The 21,891-nt window shown below is 33.0% G+C and overlaps 1 protein-coding gene across 1 annotated transcript; it reads left to right on the top strand.

Moving 5' to 3' along the window:
* Positions 1 to 3,631: 3,631 nt before the first annotated feature.
* LOC133190585 (uncharacterized) lies at positions 3,632 to 19,476 on the top strand. Its single transcript, XM_061326283.1, has 11 exons — positions 3,632 to 3,654; positions 3,757 to 4,790; positions 10,722 to 10,815; positions 11,041 to 11,109; positions 11,356 to 11,514; positions 11,832 to 12,014; positions 12,285 to 12,470; positions 15,394 to 15,567; positions 17,863 to 18,036; positions 18,462 to 18,629; positions 18,766 to 19,476. The coding sequence occupies exons 1-11, from the start codon at positions 3,648 to 3,650 to the stop codon at positions 19,056 to 19,058; spliced, it is 2,541 nt and encodes an 846-aa protein (XP_061182267.1). The 5' UTR covers positions 3,632 to 3,647; the 3' UTR covers positions 19,059 to 19,476.
* The last annotated feature ends 2,415 nt before the right edge of the window (positions 19,477 to 21,891 follow it).

Here is a 21,891-nt window from a genome sequence, read left to right as displayed (position 1 = left end):
TGATCACTTCCTGTGACGACCGGAAGTAACGGCTGACGCGTCTTATCCTATGTGTTTTGCCTACTCCTCAAGGTCTATTACTCACTTAAGTTTGGTGTCTTAATCTCATGCCGTTTCCGAGATCTCTCTGAGATAACCTTTCATTTTGAGGACAGGAAAAACACGCGACCGGATGTGAATTTTACTAAGATTTTTGACGTTACTCTAGACATTTGCAGTCTGAATAACATATCTAGAAATCTTTTCAAATACTTTATCTATAAAAGATATTTAAGGGAAAGTAAAATACTCAAATTATGTAGTTTACCTCTTCTAACCGGAAGTTGTCGTTTTTGTTTCCGGTGGGACTGATATATTTCGAAACTACACATGAGATGCAATAATGTGATGCAAAAAAAAATTCAAAAAAGAAAAGTTGAAATTTTCGATTTCTTTGATCACTTCCTGTGACGACCGGAAGTGACGGCTGACACGCTTAACCCAAATGGGCTCGCCTACCCCTCATGATCTATTACTCGTATAAGTTTGGTGTCTTAATCTCTTACCGTTTCTGAGATCTCACTCGGAAAAAATATTTTTGAAAAAAACGGAAATCGGACATATCTGACGACCGGAAGTGAATTTTGAAAAAATGAAAAAACGCCTCGGGGTATTTTCATTCTCTATCAACCCTGAAAATTTCAGGAAAATCCATCCAGTCATCTCTGAAAAATCCTGCCGACAAAAAAAGGGGGAAAAAAAAAATAATAATAATAAACAGTACAATCACTATAAGGTCTTCCGTCTGGAACGGAAGACCTTAATAATAATAAACACTACAATCACTATAAGGTCTTCCGTCTGGAACGGAAGACCTTAATAATAAGAAACAGTAGAATCACTATAAGGTCTTCCGTGAAGACGGAAGACCTTAATAAGATACAGTAGAATCACTATAGGTCTTCCTTTGAAAACGGAAGACCTAATCATAATAATAAGAAACAGAGTAAAAACAATATGTTCCCAAACTTCGTTTGGGGAACATAATTAATGCAAGATGACATTGAATGTTACTGACACGTTTTGAGTCGGTCCCATTCCCGGGGATTCTTCTAAATTTATAAGCGCTTACTTTTATTTCTCCTGCGGGTCTTCCTCTGAATTCACTTTTATACTATGAGTAGACACCAGTTTCGATTGTGTGATTTCTTTCTGTTATACTCTACTCTAACTTTATTTTGAATTCTATAATTTTTTTTCTATATGTTTCGTTTTTGTTCATTCCATTATGGAAATAGACAATTATAGATTAATAAATAAATATTCAAGAAGAGCACGATAATAATGTGTATTGAAAATAAACAAAATTAATGAAAATAAAGCATTCTATCGTTGAGATTTGAACTCCCCCACCTCCCATACACATATACTAGTCCTGTACTATTCAACGCTTGATCATTTCTTCATATGACACTTAAATATCAAATCAAAATTTAAATATTAAAGATAGAATCATAATGAGGTTTGAGGGGGGAAAGGGGGGGGGGATTTTTCAACAATATCATCCACATGACACTGATGCTCATGGATAATTTACAGTGGGTAAGAATTTGCTATTCACAGTATACTTTTTCCATTATCACATCTGTCATCATGCTTTTTAAAACGTAAATGCTATTGATTTTTTATATTAAAAAGGAAAATTCCAGTTTTGAAATTTACGAGGGTTGTCCCACAGTTTCATAGACTGAGCTCATATCTTTTACAGAAATTAACATATCTTTATAAAATTTTCTGGGTGGATAATATGTGTTGTTGACTGATAAATTGCGATGTTTTAACACGATTACTTGAAAATAATTCGAGTAATAAGAATTATAGTGTTATCGTTTCCTAACACCCGGAGCAATCTCCGACGTCAAGAAAGAAAAACATCACCACTCAGATTTTGAGGTAGAAATATACTTATTACCAGAATCAAATTCTTTAATTCATCATAAAGATTATAGGTATAAATGTGAAATATCTTAATTGTTATGACATGATTTAACATTAAAATATATTAACAAAGTATGTACATGAACTTGTATCAAAAAATAATATTTCGAAAAACTTTTTCTTTCTTTTTCGTCTGTCTTCTCTTATGGTGTTGCACAGTGTTACTCTTGTCTGATTCCTCGGTCGGTCTCTTTTTAGCTCACCTGAGCTGAAAGCTCAAGTGAGCTTTTCTGATCACCCGTTGTCCGTCTGTCCGTCCGTCTGTAAACTTTTCACATTTTCAACTTCTTCTCAAGAACCACTAGGCCAATTTTAACCAAACTTGGTACAAAGTATCCTTGGGTGAAGGGGAGTGCAAATTGTTAAAATAAAGGGCCAATTCCCTTTATAAGGGGAGATAATCAAGAAAAGACAAAAATAGGGTTGGGTCATTAAAAAATCTTCTCAAGAACCACTGGGCCAGAAAAGCTGAAACTTATGTGGAAGCATCCTGGGATAATGTAGATTCTAAATTGTTCAAATCATTACCCCCGGGGGTAGGGCGGGACCACAATAGGGAATCCAAGTTTTACATTGAAATATATAGGAAAATCTTAAAAAATCTTCTTCTCAAGAACCACTGGGCCAGAAATACTGAAAATTATATGGAAACATCCTGGGGTAGTGTAGATTATAAATTGTTCAAATCATGACCCCCGGGGGTAGGGCGGGGCCACAATAAGTATATTAAAAGGGGGGAAATCTGGTAAAGAACAGCATGACCAAAGTTACTCAGGTGAGCGATGTGGCCCATGGGCCTCTTGTTTAGTTTCCCTTCTTCACATACTTAGAAAAACCGTTTCAGTCATTTTCATATACTAAAGACCAGAAAACATTTCCATGTGTACCAAACATTTATGACTTATGCGTTTCTGTATGAATGAATTCAAGATCAGAACATTTCATCACAGTCCAATGCGCCACCTGTGTGAAAGTAGCCGCCGTTTTTCAACACCTTAAATTTCAAATCGGGTTGATATTAAATGTTATAAAATTCCTATTAATCAAAACACAGTTACCAAAATTTTGGGAAAGGTAGTTAACAGTATTAAGAATTCTCATTTCTATTTTCGAAATTCTGAGAAGTAAGTACTTTTTCATTGGATTTTAAAGATTATGTACCGATTTTTAATTGCAATTTTTGGTTACTGCGCCGCCCTTCTAAACTAGACAGTGAACTATTTTATTTAAATAGGTTAACCTGTGTAATTACTTAATATTTGTCCATAAATTTATTAGTTTTTGTTATTTTACGTTAAGTACAAAGTTTCATTAATATATGACACAGGGTTCCTACAAAACAACGCTTGTCTACGGAATTTTGGGACAACCCTCGTAAAAGAATGCTGTTTACCAATAAATTTTGGTAATTTTTTGACTTGGGTATAAATGAGGGAGTAGGTATTGAAAGAATGCTCTAATGTTGCTGTATTATTTTTCCCGAATTCTGATTCTCACTATGGATAAATCGCTTGGATAAATTCGTATAATCCTTTTAACAATTTAGTATGTTTGGTTTTGCGAAAATTTTATTTGATACACATATGAAATGTTTGAAAAGAAATGCATCTTAAGATGATATGTAATTATAATTTTTTCTTTCTATATTTTAAGGAACCCTTGACTGTAAAATGAATGGTAAGCATGTTGGGAAACATCAGATTTTCAAAATGATATGAATTACACAATCAAATCATTAATTCTTTTAATGAGGAAGAAATAAACTATTTGTTATTTCAGTTGATGCTCCTGTAAAGGAGATCTTTATCTTGCCAAGATTTGATCATTTAACATTAAAAGTAAGATGCAGGATGGAACCACAAGTTGGAACTAATGAGGTCAAATATTGGTCTTCTTCATCCAGCAGTGGACAATGGCAATCACCGACTGCAAATCTAAATGGGTTTTACGTTGACAACCTCCCATCTGGCAAACCACTGATAATAAAGACACAAACCAGCCAGAAACTATCTTTGATGTGTCACTATGTATGTGATTCAGTAGTTCCATGTTCTAATTCCTTTGTTGTTCCTCCAGTAAGTGAGTTGGGGACAGAATATACTACCATGTTTCCTCCGTGTCATGGTGGTTCGATGTGCCAAAACCAGTGCATTGTAAGCAATGTTTTCAACAGTACAAGTGTGAATTATGTGCGTGGTACAGAATATGACATGAAGCTCCTAGGACAACATTTACTGCAGCAACCTTTGTTTGGTATTATTAATGGAAGCTATATCGGTGCAAGTTATCCTGTTGCAGTCATGTGTGCCAGTTATATTGAAAACAATAAGTATCTGGTTCATTTTCTACCACCTGCTAATGTTGGAGGATCTGAGTATAAGGTTATTAAAGCAAATGATTTAGAAGATGAAAAGTTGATCTTCGTGGCAACAGATGGCAATACCATTGTTAATTTATCTGGAAATGAAAATCAGGAGTTAGGAAGGTTCAGACAACATTTCATGCTTCAAGATGCCGGAGACCAATATATAGTAGATCTAACATTGGATAACTCTGATTTCATTTATTCTTTTTCAAGCAGTAAACCCGTCCATGTGATTGCTGAATTTAAGCAAAATTCTAGTTCTGGAAATGTGGAAACACCACCTTTTAGTAAAGACGGATACAATTTTGTATATTTACCACCAGTGTCAAATATACTCACTCCGACTGATGGAACTAGTATTTCTCAAACAGTCTCTGGTGTAACTTACTATTATCTATCAAACTCTGGCTGGCCTCACCGTTCAAAAATAAATGAAAAAAGAGCCAAAGTAAGCAATATTTGTGTATAGTCTGTCCCACCAAGCTATTGTCACCACTTTTTGCAACATATCTCAAAATATATAAATACCTTGGCCTTCAGCCTAGGTCCGATCGATAGATCTTTTTTTTTCTCCAATTTTCCTCCATTTATCCGAACCCTCGAGTTCAACCGGTGTATTGACACGGCGGCAAATTCAAAGTCTACGGGGATTTAACATTGCCAAAATGGCCGTCACTTCGGAAGGGGATCCATCATTATTCGTGGATTTCCGTACTTTACGTCATTGACGTAATGACGTAACACACTTTCGGAAATTCTCTGCACTAACGGACGTCCGGAAAAGCATACCGCCCGAGACTTACCAAGCACCTAATACACGTGTATTTTAAATGATAAAATACGGAGTTTTAAGCATACATTGCATATCAATTGACAGAAGAAGTTTAAAAGAGCTAAACACTGCGACCCATTTGAATTCATATACTCAAGGATTCGTAAGTTTGAATGTTAAAAACATTCGAGGCTGCAAAATATCAACCAAGGAAGAGTGCCATGACTGCTTTGCCAAAACATGTAAGCGAATACGTTCTATAGAGTGTAAATGTAAACAAAATCTACAACTTTACCTTGCGCTGAGTAAATCCCAAACACAATATATATATATATATATATATATATATATATATATATATATATATATATATATATATATATATATATATATATATATATATATATATATATATATATAGTTCAATGTAAACACGATTAAACATCTTGTCACTTCTATACATGTCCCGCAAGTGCACTTCCTGGATTTATATATATAACACTTATCACACCATATATCCACCTTTGTTAATACTTTTTGAATCTTTGTGCAAAACAAGACTTGTAGTCTGCATCAAACTACGTCACCAGTGGATTTTGACCTTGCCCTTCGAAAACTTCCTGTATCGGCATTAGATAAATCCGGGCCCTGAGATTTTAAACATTTTATATCAAGTCTTTCCATTAATAAATGCCAGAATACCAAAGATCAAGGACACACTCAAACATGTACTCATGGAATACATTTTATATTTTTTTTATTATGATTTTGCATGAATATGAACTTTTAAAATATAACCAGGGACCTCTACTAACTATTAAAGTATATAGGTCCCTGATATATAACACACACTTTTTAAAAAAAATGTATATTTGCAGGAAATATAAATTCTTGTCGAATCCCTCTCATATTATTTTTTCCAAACATTAAGAAAAAAAAATAATTAAAAACTATAGACAAAATTAAATAAGCATAAATAATACAAAGCATTTTACAGCTGTTTTATTTGGAAACAAGAATTGAATTGTAGGATACAGAATAGCTAGCTGAAGAAGACATCAGACAGACCAGCACAAGCAAAGATGATTAAACCACCCAAAGTACCTGCAGATACATGTATATGGCCTTCTATAGCTTTTGAAAATTGAAAAACTGTGGAATCATTTTATTGGGGGGGGATTAATCAGCTGTTAGTGGGCAGGCATTTAATTCAACTGGTTTGTGCAGACATAATTGATAAGGTTAACTTTAAAGTACATTAAGTTAAAGATTCAATAAATTGACAAGTTGAAAAAATAAGTATTTGTGGGAATATAAATTAGTGGATATGTTTGACCCACCTATCCTCCCCCAAAAGCAATGATGATTCCACAGTAAATGCTGCCAATTACTTTTTTTTAAAATACCAAATAATTGAGTTATGTGTCTGAAACTGACAAAGTAAATACTTGTTGAAGTTATGCTAATTTACATCTTCTTCTGTGCAAAGTAAATTCACACTGTAATAATTAAGAGTATAACATACAAATTCAGAAGAAGAAATGAAAGTCAACTGCTCTGTGGTGATGTTGTTTATGGTTTGAAAGTCCCTTCAGCCTTGGTACAATAGAAAAGTCTTGACTCATATTCAACACAATGAAGCGAAGAATGAAGCTATGAATGAGTTGGAGAGTGGGTATCTTGTTGTTGTTTTTTTTATTTACACTCTTAACAGTTCTGTTGAAAATGGTTTCTGCCTTATCCAGTGTCCAGATCACTATGTAGACTACCAGTTAATATTTGTTTCAGCCATCACTTTTGGTCTGAAATAGATAATAAAACACATCTTAAATGTTATTAAAATTCTTGAGAATGAAAATTTATGGTTAAGTAATTGAAGTGAAATTAAAGAATGAATTTCAATTCTACATGTACCAAGATACATGTAGTATAAATTATATACATATGGAAACTACAATTTTTATTTTCAGATTCCAGCCTGAAGTATGCAATTCAGACAGAGTAAAGACATTTTAATATTTTATATTTACATGTACATGTATAACTTACTAGTCCAGAAGATTCCTGAGATTCTGTGATTCACCCAATTACATGAATGCCTTCGAGTCTGGTCATCATAACAATGTACTACAATTTTTTTAACCTTCAAAAAAAAAAAATTAATAAATGTAAATAAATATAAAGGCATAATCAAGTATACTTTACTTCTTTATTACAATGTGCTCATACACTGTATACAATATGCATGATATCAGTTTTCTGGCCTTTTATTTAGTACATGTGTGCTAGAATACTGTACATAACTTTAATTTTACAAATGAATGTTTTGCTAAATTTTTCTTTTGGACATAAAGAATGGATGCGTACAAGGCGAAGATAATCCCCCACTCTGAGAAAAGACATTTCTTAATTCTTAAGTTCATGATGTTATATTTCACAAAAATTGTATTGTCAATATCATCTTTTACACATTTGCTTCTTTTATTTAATTGAATAACTTATTGATTAGTATTTTTTATTTTCAATTATGAAGGTATGTGGAAAGAAAAAAAAAAGAGCCGAAGGCTCAAGTGAGCTTTTCTGATCAAAGGGTGTCCGGCGTCTGCCATCTATAAACTTTTTCGACTTCTTCTCAAGAACCGCTGGGCCAATTTAAAACAAACCTGCAAATGTGACAAAGCATCCTTGGGTGAAGGGGATTTAAGTTTGTTCACAGGAAGTGCCATGCCTTCTTTCAAGGAGAGATAATGAAGAGTTCATGAAAATTTAGTGGCATCTTTAAAAATCTTCTCAAGAACCACTAGCTAGGCAAGAAAAGATGAAAATTATGTAAAAGCTTCATTACAAATTACATTACATGTACAATCAAGTTTATTCATATCATAACCCCGGGGGGGGGGGGGGGCACAAGAGGGGGGTGAAGTTTTATGTAGGAATATATGAGAAATGTCTTTAAAAATCTTCTTCTCGAGAACAGCTTTGCCACTATTAGTCATATTAATTCAGAAGCAACCTTGGGTAATGTAGAATCCAGTTATCCTCAGGTAGTGTAGAATCAAGTTTGTTCAAATTAGGGGGGTGGGGACACAACAGAGGGTCAAAGTTTCGCATAAGAATATATAGGAATCATCTTGAAAAAAATCTTCTGTTCAAGAACAGCAAAGCCATGATTAGTCATGTTAGTATAGAAGCATCCTCAGGTAGTGTAGATTCAAATTTGTTCAATTTTAGGATGGGTAGGGTGGGGCCACCAGGGTTCGAAAGTCACTATATACAACTCGCAAAACACGAGTTAGAATTCCCAAATTGCGAGTTGAAAATTAGGTAACTCACAAAAACTTGCGAGTTGATTTTTTTTTTTTGCATTGAAACTAGCAAAATTATATGATATGACAGAACACAATACTTTTGATTTAAATCAGTAATTTAAATAAAAATCACACTGTAGTTGTATTTTGTGTATTGTGCAGTAGTTACTTTTTCCTTAAGTTACATGTATTTAATTTATATAAATTTAACTTTATATGAAAATTGCGAGTAGTCTTATAAAATTGCGAGTTCACTTTGTTGGTACTCGCAATTATTTGCGAGTTGTAATTTTAGGGAGTTTCTAACCCTGGGCCACAATGAGCGATGAGCGTTTTACATAGGAATACATGGGGGGGGGGGGTTCTTTAAAATTCTTCTGTTAAAGAACAGCAAAGCCATGATTAGTAATATTGATATGGAAGCATCCTGAGGTAGTGAAAATTTAAGTTTGCCATTGACATTACTAACAACTTTTTTTTAATAAATGTAACTCTTCCTTGAACTTTGAAAATTGTAATATATCTCACAGCAGGGGATTGTCCTGTATGCTCTCTTTCTTTATTGTTTGAACAAAATGGGTTAACTATGGGGTAGATGTAAGTCAATGAATTTCAAATTATGAACTTTAAAGAAATACCACCACCACCCCCCACCACCCAAAAAAATAATAAAGATTTTTTTTACAATACTGGTGAAAGAAAAAAAAAGAAATCTCAAGGGTTGTATACCAGGGAAACTTGCAGCATTACCATATTATGAATTCCAACTTAACAAAAAATTGTTAGTGAAAAAGAGGGGGGACTGAGGAAAAACCAAAAAAAAAAAAAAAAATCACACTGCCTTTCACATGAAGGGATGAAATGTAACTGCAAAGTTAGTACTGGAAGTGTGAATATTTCAAAATGGGAGTATTTGGGGCATGCCCCTTCCCCTGGAAAGTTTAGGATTAACGTAATAATTTGCATTCTGAGAGCTAATCTAAGTTCATTTATTTTATAATAAAATGCAGCATGCTTACTTTATCCTCAACTTAATGTATATTTAATCGAAAATTTTCTGTAACTAAAAGGGGAAATTCGACATTTTATTCATCAGGTGAAAGGATTGTTTACAATGAATTCTGTGGACCAACTGTTGCGTTTTAGATATGTTCCCTGTGACTGAAAGAGAAAGTAGACCTATCATATAAAATATTAAAAATCTTAAGCTTCTTACAAAAAAAGTCATTACCATTAGAAGTCTATAGATCTACTGAAAGTTTTCGTTTTCCCCACTAGGCCAACTGTGCAGATATGCATTGGGCGCTTTCTCCGAATAATGCTTGATTTTGACAAATCATTAGCACTTGAAAACACTTCTTTTGTGCGTGTACTTTCAGAAGTAAAAAAAAAAAAACTTACGTTTTCATCGAAGGAAGCTGTAAATTACACATCATGTCAACATCCCCCTTCTAGAGCAGTGCGTTATCCACAACTTGTACTGCATTGAATTCGGATTATTTTCTCTCAGTTTATGAGAAAACTCGTCAAATATATTTGAATGCAAAACAATACTTATATTTTTTTTACCAAAACAAACTGAATTGCTTTCGTTAAATTTTTGGGATTTTTTGTAATTTTAATTTGGAAAGAACGACTACTCCCTCGATAAACTGGTTTCCTGCCCCGTGATCTTGACGCTAATGGACGAGTTTACCATGTTAAATCCCCGTAGACTTTGAATTTGCCGCCGTGTCAATACACCGGTTGAACTCGAGGGTTCGGATAAATGCAGGAAGTTTGGAAAAAAAATGATCTATCTCTCGAACCTAGGTTGAAGGCCAAGGTATTTATATATTTTGAGATATGTTGCAAAAAGTGGTGACAGTAGCTTGGTGGGACAGACTATAGTAAGTAATGTCGAAATTCCAAAAGGAAGAGTATAAGATACGTATTAATTTTATAGAATTCTGTGTAATTGTTCAAAGGCTGGTCTATAAGGTCTCTTTACTCAGATATTTATTCACTTAAAATCGTATTTTGAAAACACCAGAAAAATAAGAATTCTTATTGGTTTGTGTAAAGATCCTTTAAGTTATTTATTTCATATTTTGATGCCACTGATTATTACAAATAAACAGGAATGGATTCACGGAAAACAAATAATATCTTTATTGAAGCTCTAGCTTAAAAGACATTTGCTTTTAAAGTGTATTTTGCTAAAGAACGTACATGTACCACATTAAATCTAACACCTGTTAATATATTCGATTTGCTGCATGAACTTCTGTAATTCAATTTAATCTTTTCCTATTTGCAGCCTACTATAAGTCGATACCAGATCCCCGGGGACGGCATAGACAATGATAAGGATGGACTTACAGATGAAGAATATTGTGGTTTCATTGTCGAAGGTTTGTTTACAAGTGTCTTCAAAGAAAACATGCATATATATTGGCCTTTGCACGTATATCCCCCACATGTGCAAGGAGATTGAAATATCTTTTTAAGTGAATAACTTAAGATTGGAGTTCAAGCTCATTTATAAAAAAAAAATCTTTAAACATCATTTCCTTTTTATAAATGGCAAGTACATCGTGAAAGCTGAATGTAAATTGTGGAATGTTTATTTGCAATAGAAAATCCAAGTGAAGTAGGAACCCTTCACGACATTGACCTAGATGGCGCTTATAACGAGGATTGTAAAGGTAACAACTACATATAGGGAAATTTTCGCTCCTGTTTTGTTTTCGCCGCCCTTGTCGCCTAAGGTAATAAGGCGAAAATTGCATGGGGCGAAAATAACCCTGCACTCAGTATTAAGTTTTAATGTGAGACAATATCTTTGAAGTTTAAAAAGTTTGTATTAGAATTTAGAGTGATTTTTTCAGGTTACCTTTTATAGAAATATCTAAAATAATCGAATAATATTCTGTAATGTTTCTTTGTCATAGGGTGCCAGGGTGGACATGAATTGACACAAAATCTAATCTGTATGGAATGTGACTTCGGAACCTACAGAGAAAACCGCTCTAGAATAGATAAATGTATCCCCTGTGGAGATAACTTCACTACATTTGATATAGGAACCTTCGCTGTGGACCAATGCATTCGTGAGTTTAACATGTAATTTGTTTTGTTCTATCTTCTCTAGAATCATGAGAAAAAGAAAAAAGAAAAACTTTATCAATATGTGTTTTAAAGTACTCAGATGATAGAGATAATTTGCTTTGACAAATTATTTAAATTAGATGAGTTTATTATCTTTAATAAACATGTTTTACTTTGGTTCTATATGGTATTGACATTTGCAGTTCATAATTTTATATGTGAATTTAATAGATAGTTCAGATGCTTTGATAAATTAATATCTGTATTTTCATATTGAGTTTTACATCCATTGAATATATGTTGCAAACTTTAATTTCAGCTGTTTGCATTGAGGGGATGGAACTGAGAGATACAATGTGTCAACCGTGCCAGATTGGATATTATAAAAACGTATCAGCCAATGATACAAGCCTTAACAATACCGAGAGGTTCCAGTGCAAACAGTGCCCTGATGGGCTTACGACCTATGACGTTGGAACAATAGACGTGGAAAATTGTATCGGTAAAATTTTGTTATCAAATCAATAGATGAATCATACGTATACATGCATATGTATATATATATATATATATATATATATATATATATATATATATATATATATATATATATATATATATATATATATATATGTACATGTATTTATTTTATAACCAAAAGATTTTTGCTAAATCTTTCATTGTAAATTACTTTTAATTAATTTTTTAATAAAACATTAACTGGAAATGAAGGTACCTAGAGCTAATCAAAGTTTTCACCTCTGACCACCAGAGCATTGTGAAGAAGGGAGAGAGTTAACAGGTGAAGGAGCATGCAAACCCTGTGACATAGGTTTCTACAAAGCAGTGTCTAGTACTGATTTGAATGCCCCCTTAGATAGACGCTGGAACTGTACTGTGTGTGAAAACAACAGAACAACTGTTGACATTGGCTCTGAACAGGAAACAAAATGTATAGGTAAATATTTGGAAAACAAATCTTGATACAAAACTTTTTTTTATATACAAATGCAAAGTGAATTTAGGTTTAAATGAAAAAAAATAGTATCAATTATTCTGTATAGCACAAAAGCATCAAGATTTTACCGCAAAAATTGCTCTTTATAAAACAATGAAATGAAATCATCTGAAAGTACATGTACAATTTTATGTATTAATATTTCTAAAAATCTGCACTTTATAATCATTTTCGTGGATTGAAGCAAATTCATTTGTCTTGTTTGAAAAATAATACCCCATATCCTACAAAATATTGAATTTAATTATATCGTTTAGAGCTGAACTCATGTGGTTTGAATTTTTATGAATTCATATAGCAAAGACTTGTCTCAATATGACTAATTTGCATCATTGCATGTATATCTCCCCTACAGAGAGAAAAAAGTTTTTGCATATCAACATTAAGCTGCAAGCTGACGTTTATGTGATTATAAACATCACTAACTTTAATAAGCTTGTTCATCTTGGTTATTAATATCATACAAGCACTCGACACATAAGTCTAAATTTGGAGTTTAACATTGTGTGTAATTTATAACTTTTGTACTATCAAACATTTTCCATTTATAACTCGAGCAAGTTAGTTACCATTTTTTCTTCAACTTGAGTTTTTCTTTGTTGTTTTTTTTTTAAATCAACACAATTTTTTTTTTGAAAATTAAAACAAAAATAAGGAAAGAAAGTTGGAGAGTAATCGGTAATTAATTTTTCTCACGTTGCGAAAACTTATTTCTTAAAGATTTCGTGGAACACCGCATCCAATCAAGTGCTCTCTAGGGTTTTCTAAGAGAACCATTAAGGACATACGCAACGTAGTTTGAACTTTATTGTCTTTTTCCCTGGAGTAGAAGAGTTCCAATACTTAAAGGAACTGTGTGCTACATTTGAATGTCTATATTATGCCGTTGTACACTTCTTTTAAAACAAGTTTGGATAAACAAAACATCTAGAATATATGTTTAGTAATTTTTGTGTATTTTTCTTTAAATTATACAAAAATTTTCATCAATTGTTATCTTTTCAAAACCCCTGGTAATACATGCTGATTTTTTGTCTATGAACGTCTGATGGCACTATAATCTAAAATTAAGATTATCTTGAAAAATTATCAGTAGGTAAGGTATGTTGCGTATGTCCTTAAAAAGAATTACTACTAGGATCGTTCAATAAGTAATGCAAAAGGTCATCAAAAACTGGGAAAAGCATGTAAAGCAGATTCTAAATACTTTCAATCCGTCAAAGCATTCTCTGTTAACATTTACACATGTCTAAAGTCTTTGTACCCAGAAAACCTCAGCATACTCATCTTAAGGGATGCTCTAAAGACACTGATGAATAGCACTTTCCATGATATACCTGAAATTGTCAAATCTTCCTTTGATTGCTTTCATGTTTTTGGAAGAAAAAGATTTCACAATGACTGAGGTCTAGCTAATATGGGGATACTGAAACTCTGTAAACTTTCCTTTTTTCAATTTTTATTTATTTCTCTATGCTGATTTGCAGCAGCATTTTTAGGTGCAGAAAAATACTCCCGGGACCGGTATTCGGGCTTGCTTTGCAGGATATCTGCTTAACTTTCCTGGGTGAAATTTTAACATTAAAGTTACCATTGATAGTCCTTCCTTTGGCTGTATGTACAAATTTTACTGGACCTCATGAATAAAAAGACAATAAAACATATTTGGAGCCCTTGCTTCTCATCGCAATAAAAGAACGACAACTTTCTCTTTGATTCCACATATTATTCTTGATCTTCCTCGGCTATAAAAAGAACATCAATGTTTCGTCATCCATCACTTAAATTTATCAAATCTTTTTTGTAAAAATGTTTATTTTTAAATAGACCATTGGCACATTTAACGTTTGTTTTCTCTTAGGCATTTGTAAAGAAATAAGGCACCCATCTGATAGAATTATTGTTAGATTTATTTCATTTGTCAGAACTCTATATACTGTTATGACGATGAAATGTTTTGTGTTTTAGCAAAGTCTATCAATAGAAATTTGGCATTTTCAGATATCATGTCGGTCACAGCATCCATATTTTTGGTGCCCTTACAGATTTCGATCGACCACTTTAACTGCTATCTTTTAATTGTACTTTTTTTTTCTTTTAAATTTCCGAATCCATCTGAAAACTATACAGCGTGAAAGACTAGTCTTTCCACATATCAAAATCATATCTTTAATTTGTGATATTCAGCTATTTATGTAATAAAGCAAAGTTTTCACATACGCCCTCAGTTTCATCTTCTTTGCAGAGATCATTTATAATCAGTTTTCAGCTCAGTGAAGTAACCATTCTTACTTTAAAAGTGAATTCCTTTGCGACAACAATAGGAAAAAGCATGGGGTTTTCTGTGTTTAAAAGTTCTTTATCAGAACTTTTCATTTGTATTGTATAATTTTCCATTTGTATTCTATAAGTTTGTATTTGTATTCCATAAGTTTGTATTTGTATTCTATAAATTTCCATTTGTATTGTATAATTTTACAATACAAATGGAAAAGCATACAAATTGAAAATTATACAATATAAATTGAAAATTATACAATACAAATTGAAAATTATACAATACAAATGGAAAATTATACAATATAAATGGAAAATTATACAATACAAATAAAAAATTATACAATACAAATAAAAAAATATACAATACAAATAAAAATTATACAATCCAAATGAAGAATTATTGAATACAAATAAAAAAAATTACAATACAAATGAAAAAATGGTTAAAATTGTCTCGTATGGTTTTATGCATCACATTTCATCAGATAAGTAGATATTAATATCAACCCCAAACCTATTTTGCGTGAGTGTAATTCAAGAGTATGTTACGTTTAAGTATCAAAGAAAACAATTGCAATTTCAGATAATTGTGCTGAAGGAATGTTTTTATATGGTACAATGTGTTTTCCGTGCCCTGTTGGGTTTTACAAAAGTAGTACAAGTGAAGATTACACTATTTCGTCGGAACTAAGATGGAATTGCACTCAATGTGAGGAAGGGAAAACTACTTACAGTACAGGAAGCAGAGAATGTTTAGGTAACCATTTGAAAGTATTTCTACAAAAAAAAAAAAAAAAAAAATCAAGCACAGATCGTAAAGGTAATATTTGTTAATATTATACTTTCATCTAAATTAGTTGAATCTGATTCGTTGAGAGACGTTTGTTAAAAAAAACTATTACTCGCTGAATAATGAAGCAACACCCTCAAGAGTAGCAACAGTCGACATTGCTTGACGACGGGTGATATTCCAAAAAATATTGACTGCGCAGAATTTATGCGCGCAAGGTTCAGTGTAATATGCATTTGTATAAAACATTCAGTATAATATAATAAATATTGCATGTAGTTGAGTGTAACATTGAAAATTTCCACCCCTCGAAACCATTGTCAACCTCGGCTGCGCCTCGGTTGACAATGGTTTTCTTGGGGTGAAAATTTTCAATGTTACACTCAACTACATGCAGTATTTATATAGTATTTTTAGCTCACCTGAGCTGAAAGCTCAAATGGAATTTTATTGATCACTCGTTGTCCGACATTTGTCCGTCCGACTGTAAACTTTTTACATTTTCGATTTCTTCTCAAGAACTGTTGGAAAATTTTAACCAACTGTCGTACAAAGCATTCTTGAGTAAAGGGAATTCTAAATTATTCAAATGAAGGGCTGAGCCCCTTTCCAAGGGAAGATAATCAAGAAAATGCGAAATAGAGTGGGGTCATTAAAAAATCTCACTGGACCAGAAACAATGAAACTTAAGTGGAAGCATCCTAAGGTAGTGTAAAGGCTAAATTGCTCAAATCATGACGCATGGGGTAGGGTGAGGCAACAGTAGGAAATCCACTTTTTCCATTGAAATGTATAGGGAAACTCTAAAAACCTTCCTCTTAAGAATCACTTGATCAGATACTATGAAGCTTAAGTCATAAGGTTGTGTAAATTCTAGATAAATCAGACCATGACCCTGGGGATAGGATGGGGCAATGGTAGTGAATCAAAGTTTTACACTGTAATTTATAGGAAAAATTCTTAAAACATCGTCTTCTAAAGAACCACTTGACCAGATACAATGAAACTTGAAAGTGAAAGCATATTGAGGTAATGTATATTCTAAATTGTTCAAATCATGGTACCCTAGGATGGGGTGGGGTTACAATCAAAATTTTATATTGAAATATTAAAATTCTTCTTCCAAAGAACCTCTTGACCAGAAGAATTGAAAATTGAGTGAAAGCATTCAGAGGTAGTGTAGTTCAAATCATGGCCCCCGGGTGTTGAGTGGAGCCCTAATTTGGGATCAAAATTTTGGACTCTATGAGAACAAGAAATTTTAAAATCTTTTCAAAACCACAATAGAACCATTAACATGCAAATTATACCCAAGCTGTGTGGATTATTTTTTTTTTCTTCAAATTATGGATTCTGGGTTAGAATCAAAATCATGATCAAATTTTGCAGAATGTATCTACTCGTATACATAAAAAGAATTTTCTTCTCTATAACAAGACAATGTTAGTCATATTGATATTGAAAACATGCCCATGCTGTTTTTATTTAGAGACCTCTTAGAGTTATGATAGAGCCATTATTTGGATCATAATCTTTCATGAGAGTATAAAAAATCTTTTTAAAATCTTCTGAAGAACAGCATTAGGTCAAATTAAGCCAACCATGTAGTGAAGGATCAAGTAAATTCATATCGTAGTAACTGGGTCTGAGGTGGGATTACAATTATAGGATTGATTGATTATTGATAAACGCCGAGTCTGCAATATTTCAGTTCATATAGTAGTCACAGGGCCTAATGGGAGGCGAGACTAAAATAGGTGGTTAAAGTTTGACAAAAAGATGTAGGAAAAATTAAGTAAAAACCGTACATTTAATAGGACTGAGTACTTGGTTATCAAGAGGTGATTATGAAGACCGTATAATTGTGCTGTAAAGAAGTAAACAACAAAGCCAGTCTACTTTTCTAGTACTATAACATGATGAAACTATTATATCAGCATATTGCATATTTAAATTCGGGAGCACACTGCAGATGTGACGTGTCGACAGGGAGTGCTTACTTCTCCATGACAAATGCTTGCACTTCTTTTGTTTATCTAGAGTTGTCCTTTATGTCCTTTATGCAAGAACAATAAGATTTCACTGTAAAATCGACTTCAAGCATCGATATTCTAAAATCAAAACTGCTGAAATCATTGAATTTAATAGGTTCATTGCTACAATACGGGTTTCGTTGATCTAATAATTTTCAGATAGGTAACGTGGCTATAGTGAGCGTTGTGGCCCAAGGGCCTCTCGACATTTCTTTCTAATCTGTTACAGACCACTGCACAAATGGTCATTATTTGAAGAATGGTACTTGCACACCTTGTGAGGTTGGTTTTTATAAAAATACTTCAAGTGAGGATGAATCACTTCCGGAATCATTGAGATGGGCCTGTACCCAGTGCCCTGCTGGACAGACAACCAATTCCACTGGAGCGGAGAACTGCATCAGTATTTAAATTACATTAATTTTCATTTTTGATATTTTAAAATTACATTTTTCATCATAATTATTATTATTGTTTACAAATTCTGGATACTGGCAAAGGCATCTGCTTTATTTTTATCCCGGCTGTAAATCTCTATTCCGGGAGAACATGTATTTAAAATGCAAATATAATTATGAAAAAGAACCCATAACTAGCCTCCATTAAATGGAGAATGGTGAATTAAAATAAGAAAAAGATCCTGTATTATTGTTTAGATGGTAAAAGCATGATACGAAAAACATACCGGTTGAACAAGACATGTTTCATGTTAATTGGAATGAAATAGAAGAGTTTAAAACAACAATGAAAAAAAAACCGTGGTCAGTCACATATAACTTTTTCTAAATATGAGCAAATTGTAAGTTTTACTTCTTTCAATTTCTTTAGAAACCTGTCCAATCGGTAAAGAATATAATGATACAACCATGGATTGCGATCCATGTAGGTTGGGTACTTACAAAAACGTTAGCGGAAGTCACATCAGTTGCTATCATTGTCCTGAAAACTACACAACCAGGCATATTGGGGCTGTTAATTTTCAAGATTGTAAACATGGTAGGTATTAAAAAGATCATATTGAAGTAAAGATTGGCTTTCTATTTTAAGATGAGCGAGTGTGAGAGAGGGTGTGTGTGTGTATTTTGTATGTGTGATCGTTATGTAGAATGTTGCTGATACATATATTTTTCAGCGTATTGTAAGTGTCCATGTGATAGAGTAAATGAAGTGAAAAATTACACAAGTAGCGAACTGGCACAAATCATCGATGAAATGAAGGAAGAGTTAACGGTAAACAGAGCCCACCTTTCAGCCAGCATCCGAAAGAAGATCAGTGTGATGGACCGCCGTCCCTCTGTCCAGTATATAGGCTCCTTTGGCGTTCTTCTCATCACTGGTATCATGGTTCTCTTAATCGGATTTGATTTCATTACTCTTAGAGAACATTTGAAGATGTTTTTCAAAAATTTAAAAAGTGTTTTTTGAAATTGATGTGTTAATTATTCCGAATTTTGTAAACTTACATAGCTTACACGCTAAAATTTACTTAGATGTAGAAGCTGTCATGGTACTCTTAATGGGATTTGACTTTATTACTCTAAAAGAAAATTTGAAGATTTTTTTTCCGAAATTTAAAATGTATAGTTTGAAATTGATGTGTTACTTATTCCTAATTTTGTAGTTTTACATTGCTTACTTGTTAAGTTTTAATTAGATGTGGTAGGTGTCATGGTACTCTTAATCGGATTAGTCTTTATTACTTTAAAAGGACAATTATATTAATGCAATAAGCATTTTGATAGCTCAGTATCCATTAAATTGCTTTTTTTTCTTTCCATAATCCTCTTATCACTAGAACACCTTATCTTATCCTCCTTCAATGAATAAAAAGTCTGTAAAACAGTTTGTCGTGTTTTGCCACCTTTGTGACGTTTAGACGCCATAGATTGGGGGCTGCGTAATCTTGGTCTTGAGGAGGTTGGGAGCAGGGTACTGCTGTTGGAATACCCATTGTAGTTGACATTTGCATTGGTAGTTTGTGGACGAGACCTTGACTGTCCATAGAATTGACCGTATGAATTTTGTGGGCGAAATGTTTGAGCGGACACAGTGCTTGGGACTGGTGTGATGCAATGAATCATTGGATGGTTACTACCAAAATGAATACAGTTATGCTTATACATGCATGGGGATTTGTCACGAGAACCCATGAAATTGAAATTTACATTTACATCAACCGTAATTCTGAGTCAACTTCACTCCAGGAAGAAGCAGGATTTCGCTCTTTACGCAGCCTAAACTGAGTATCGTATTCCTTCCAAGATATAGCCCCCTGCTTACACCCATTCTAACGGTCTGTATGTACATAAGCAGATCTAGAGTCTTGCGGGATGTGCACTCAAGTACACATTTGCAAATATGAGCATAAGATCAGTCCATTGTTCAATAGTTTCTACCTTTTTTGAGTTAACATCTTTAGAAATTATTTACCCATACTATTGATAACTAATTTCATTTCATCAGACCCAGAGTTTGGTGTAACTAACGTGGCCAAATCAATTAACTGCCCACCAATAATGCGTTGCTTAATTGCATTAGTAACATGCGTACCAATCATATGGATTGATGGGACATGAACAGGAGTGGTGCCAACATCTGAGGAAGTCGAAATTAATGTTCCTTGCGTGGTTGGTGCAATGGATTGCCCTGCACTTGCTGTCAATACTGGCTGAGCCTGCTCTACAACAAAAGTTGATAGAGCCTGAGTTGGAGGCATTGGTTCTGGACATCTTGTGGAAACTGACGAGTGCGTCTGGAAAGTCACTGGTGCCTGACTACTAGAGGTACTTCTGGGCGGCCCTGAGACAGTCATTAATGGCTGGGCCATTCTTCGCTTCTTCGATCTCGGTGGCATTGTGTTCATTTAGGACAAGAAAAAGAAAAGAAAAACTTAATTAACTTACAATTTTTTAGATATATTTATTTATCTCTATATAAAAACAACTTTAATTAATTGGTCGTTCATTTTTACATATCTATTTTTTTGTTAAATGAGAGATAACTTACCCACAATTAATTTTTTTTAATGGTTACCTCCCCTTGATGTAAAACGTGACGGATCAGTTATTTAAAACTAAGATAAATTAATATGTGTAAATATCTACTTTGCAATCTGTTAAATCGTGACGATCGAGGTAAAATGTCATTACAATATCACATACATGTACTTACAAGATATAAACTGTTTAAGTGATAACTAAATCAAGTGGTCGACTAAATACAAGATGGCCACAACAGACGTTAGCAAAATTGGCAGAGATAAAATCAAGGATCACCGAATGAAAAGGGGATTAACGTAAGTTGACTCAGGGGGAATTACTCTAATTGTTAATAAAACTTTATGGGCGGATCTATATATTCTATTATATGGGAAATGAACACCTTCTTCGATGAAAGCCTCCAATTCAAATGGAATTGGATGTGATAATAATTTGTTTGAAATTTTCAAAAGTATTATTAACAATGACATATAATTTTAGCAGACACAAAATATAAAGATGAGAAATAAACCAATATTGTAAAGGGAGTTTATCCAAATTTCAAGTAATTACAACTTAGACTTACATGTAACAGAAAAATCATGAAAATGGGTCTGAAAACGCCAATAACTTGACCGCACTAGGGAAAGTTCAGACCCATGATGAAAAAATAATGGCAACACACCTCAAACAATAATCATACCAGAAGTAAAATTTACATAATATGCCATTGCAATATTGGAATAAACTTATCCCATAACTCAAACAATAATCATACCAGAAGTAAAATTTACATAATATGCCATTGCAATATTGGAATAAACTTATCCCATAATGCAACAAAACACCATCTGTTCATAAGACATATCGGACAAGATACATGTATCTATATATTAATCTATTACAATTCAATTATGATAGAAAATTCAATTTACCGGTACGTCGATTTACCCAAATGGAGCCCAAATGGACCCAAATGAAAATCCAAATGGACCACAATGGAAATCAAATGGACCCCAATGGAGACCAAATGGAATATTAAATATATATTATCGTTTTATCAACTTGTTTCTTATTTTAAATGATGAAAATAATGAACATACAAATGGAGAATATTAATTATTCATTACTAATATTGTATTATAAAATAAGAATTAATTTTTTATTTTATTTGTAATATATTTTGCATATCATTGAATACAAAATTAAAGTATTTCATATACATTAAAAACTAGTCATTACATTTAAAAGTAATAAACATACATGTATTATTTCTATAG

Source organism: Saccostrea echinata, unplaced genomic scaffold, assembly GCF_033153115.1.
Source record: "Saccostrea echinata isolate AGI-Se365-2 ecotype Australia unplaced genomic scaffold, CSIRO_AGI_Sech_v1 ptg000022l, whole genome shotgun sequence".
NCBI lineage: Eukaryota > Metazoa > Mollusca > Bivalvia > Ostreida > Ostreidae > Saccostrea > Saccostrea echinata.
This window is presented reverse-complemented; position numbering and strand designations above follow the sequence as displayed.

Coding starts and splice junctions, on each gene's coding strand:
- LOC133190585 (XM_061326283.1), top strand. Junction 4,791..10,721: donor TAAATGAAAAAAGAGCCAAA/GTAAGCAATATT, acceptor TCCTATTTGCAG/CCTACTATAAGTCGATACCA. Junction 11,110..11,355: donor TTATAACGAGGATTGTAAAG/GTAACAACTACA, acceptor TCTTTGTCATAG/GGTGCCAGGGTGGACATGAA.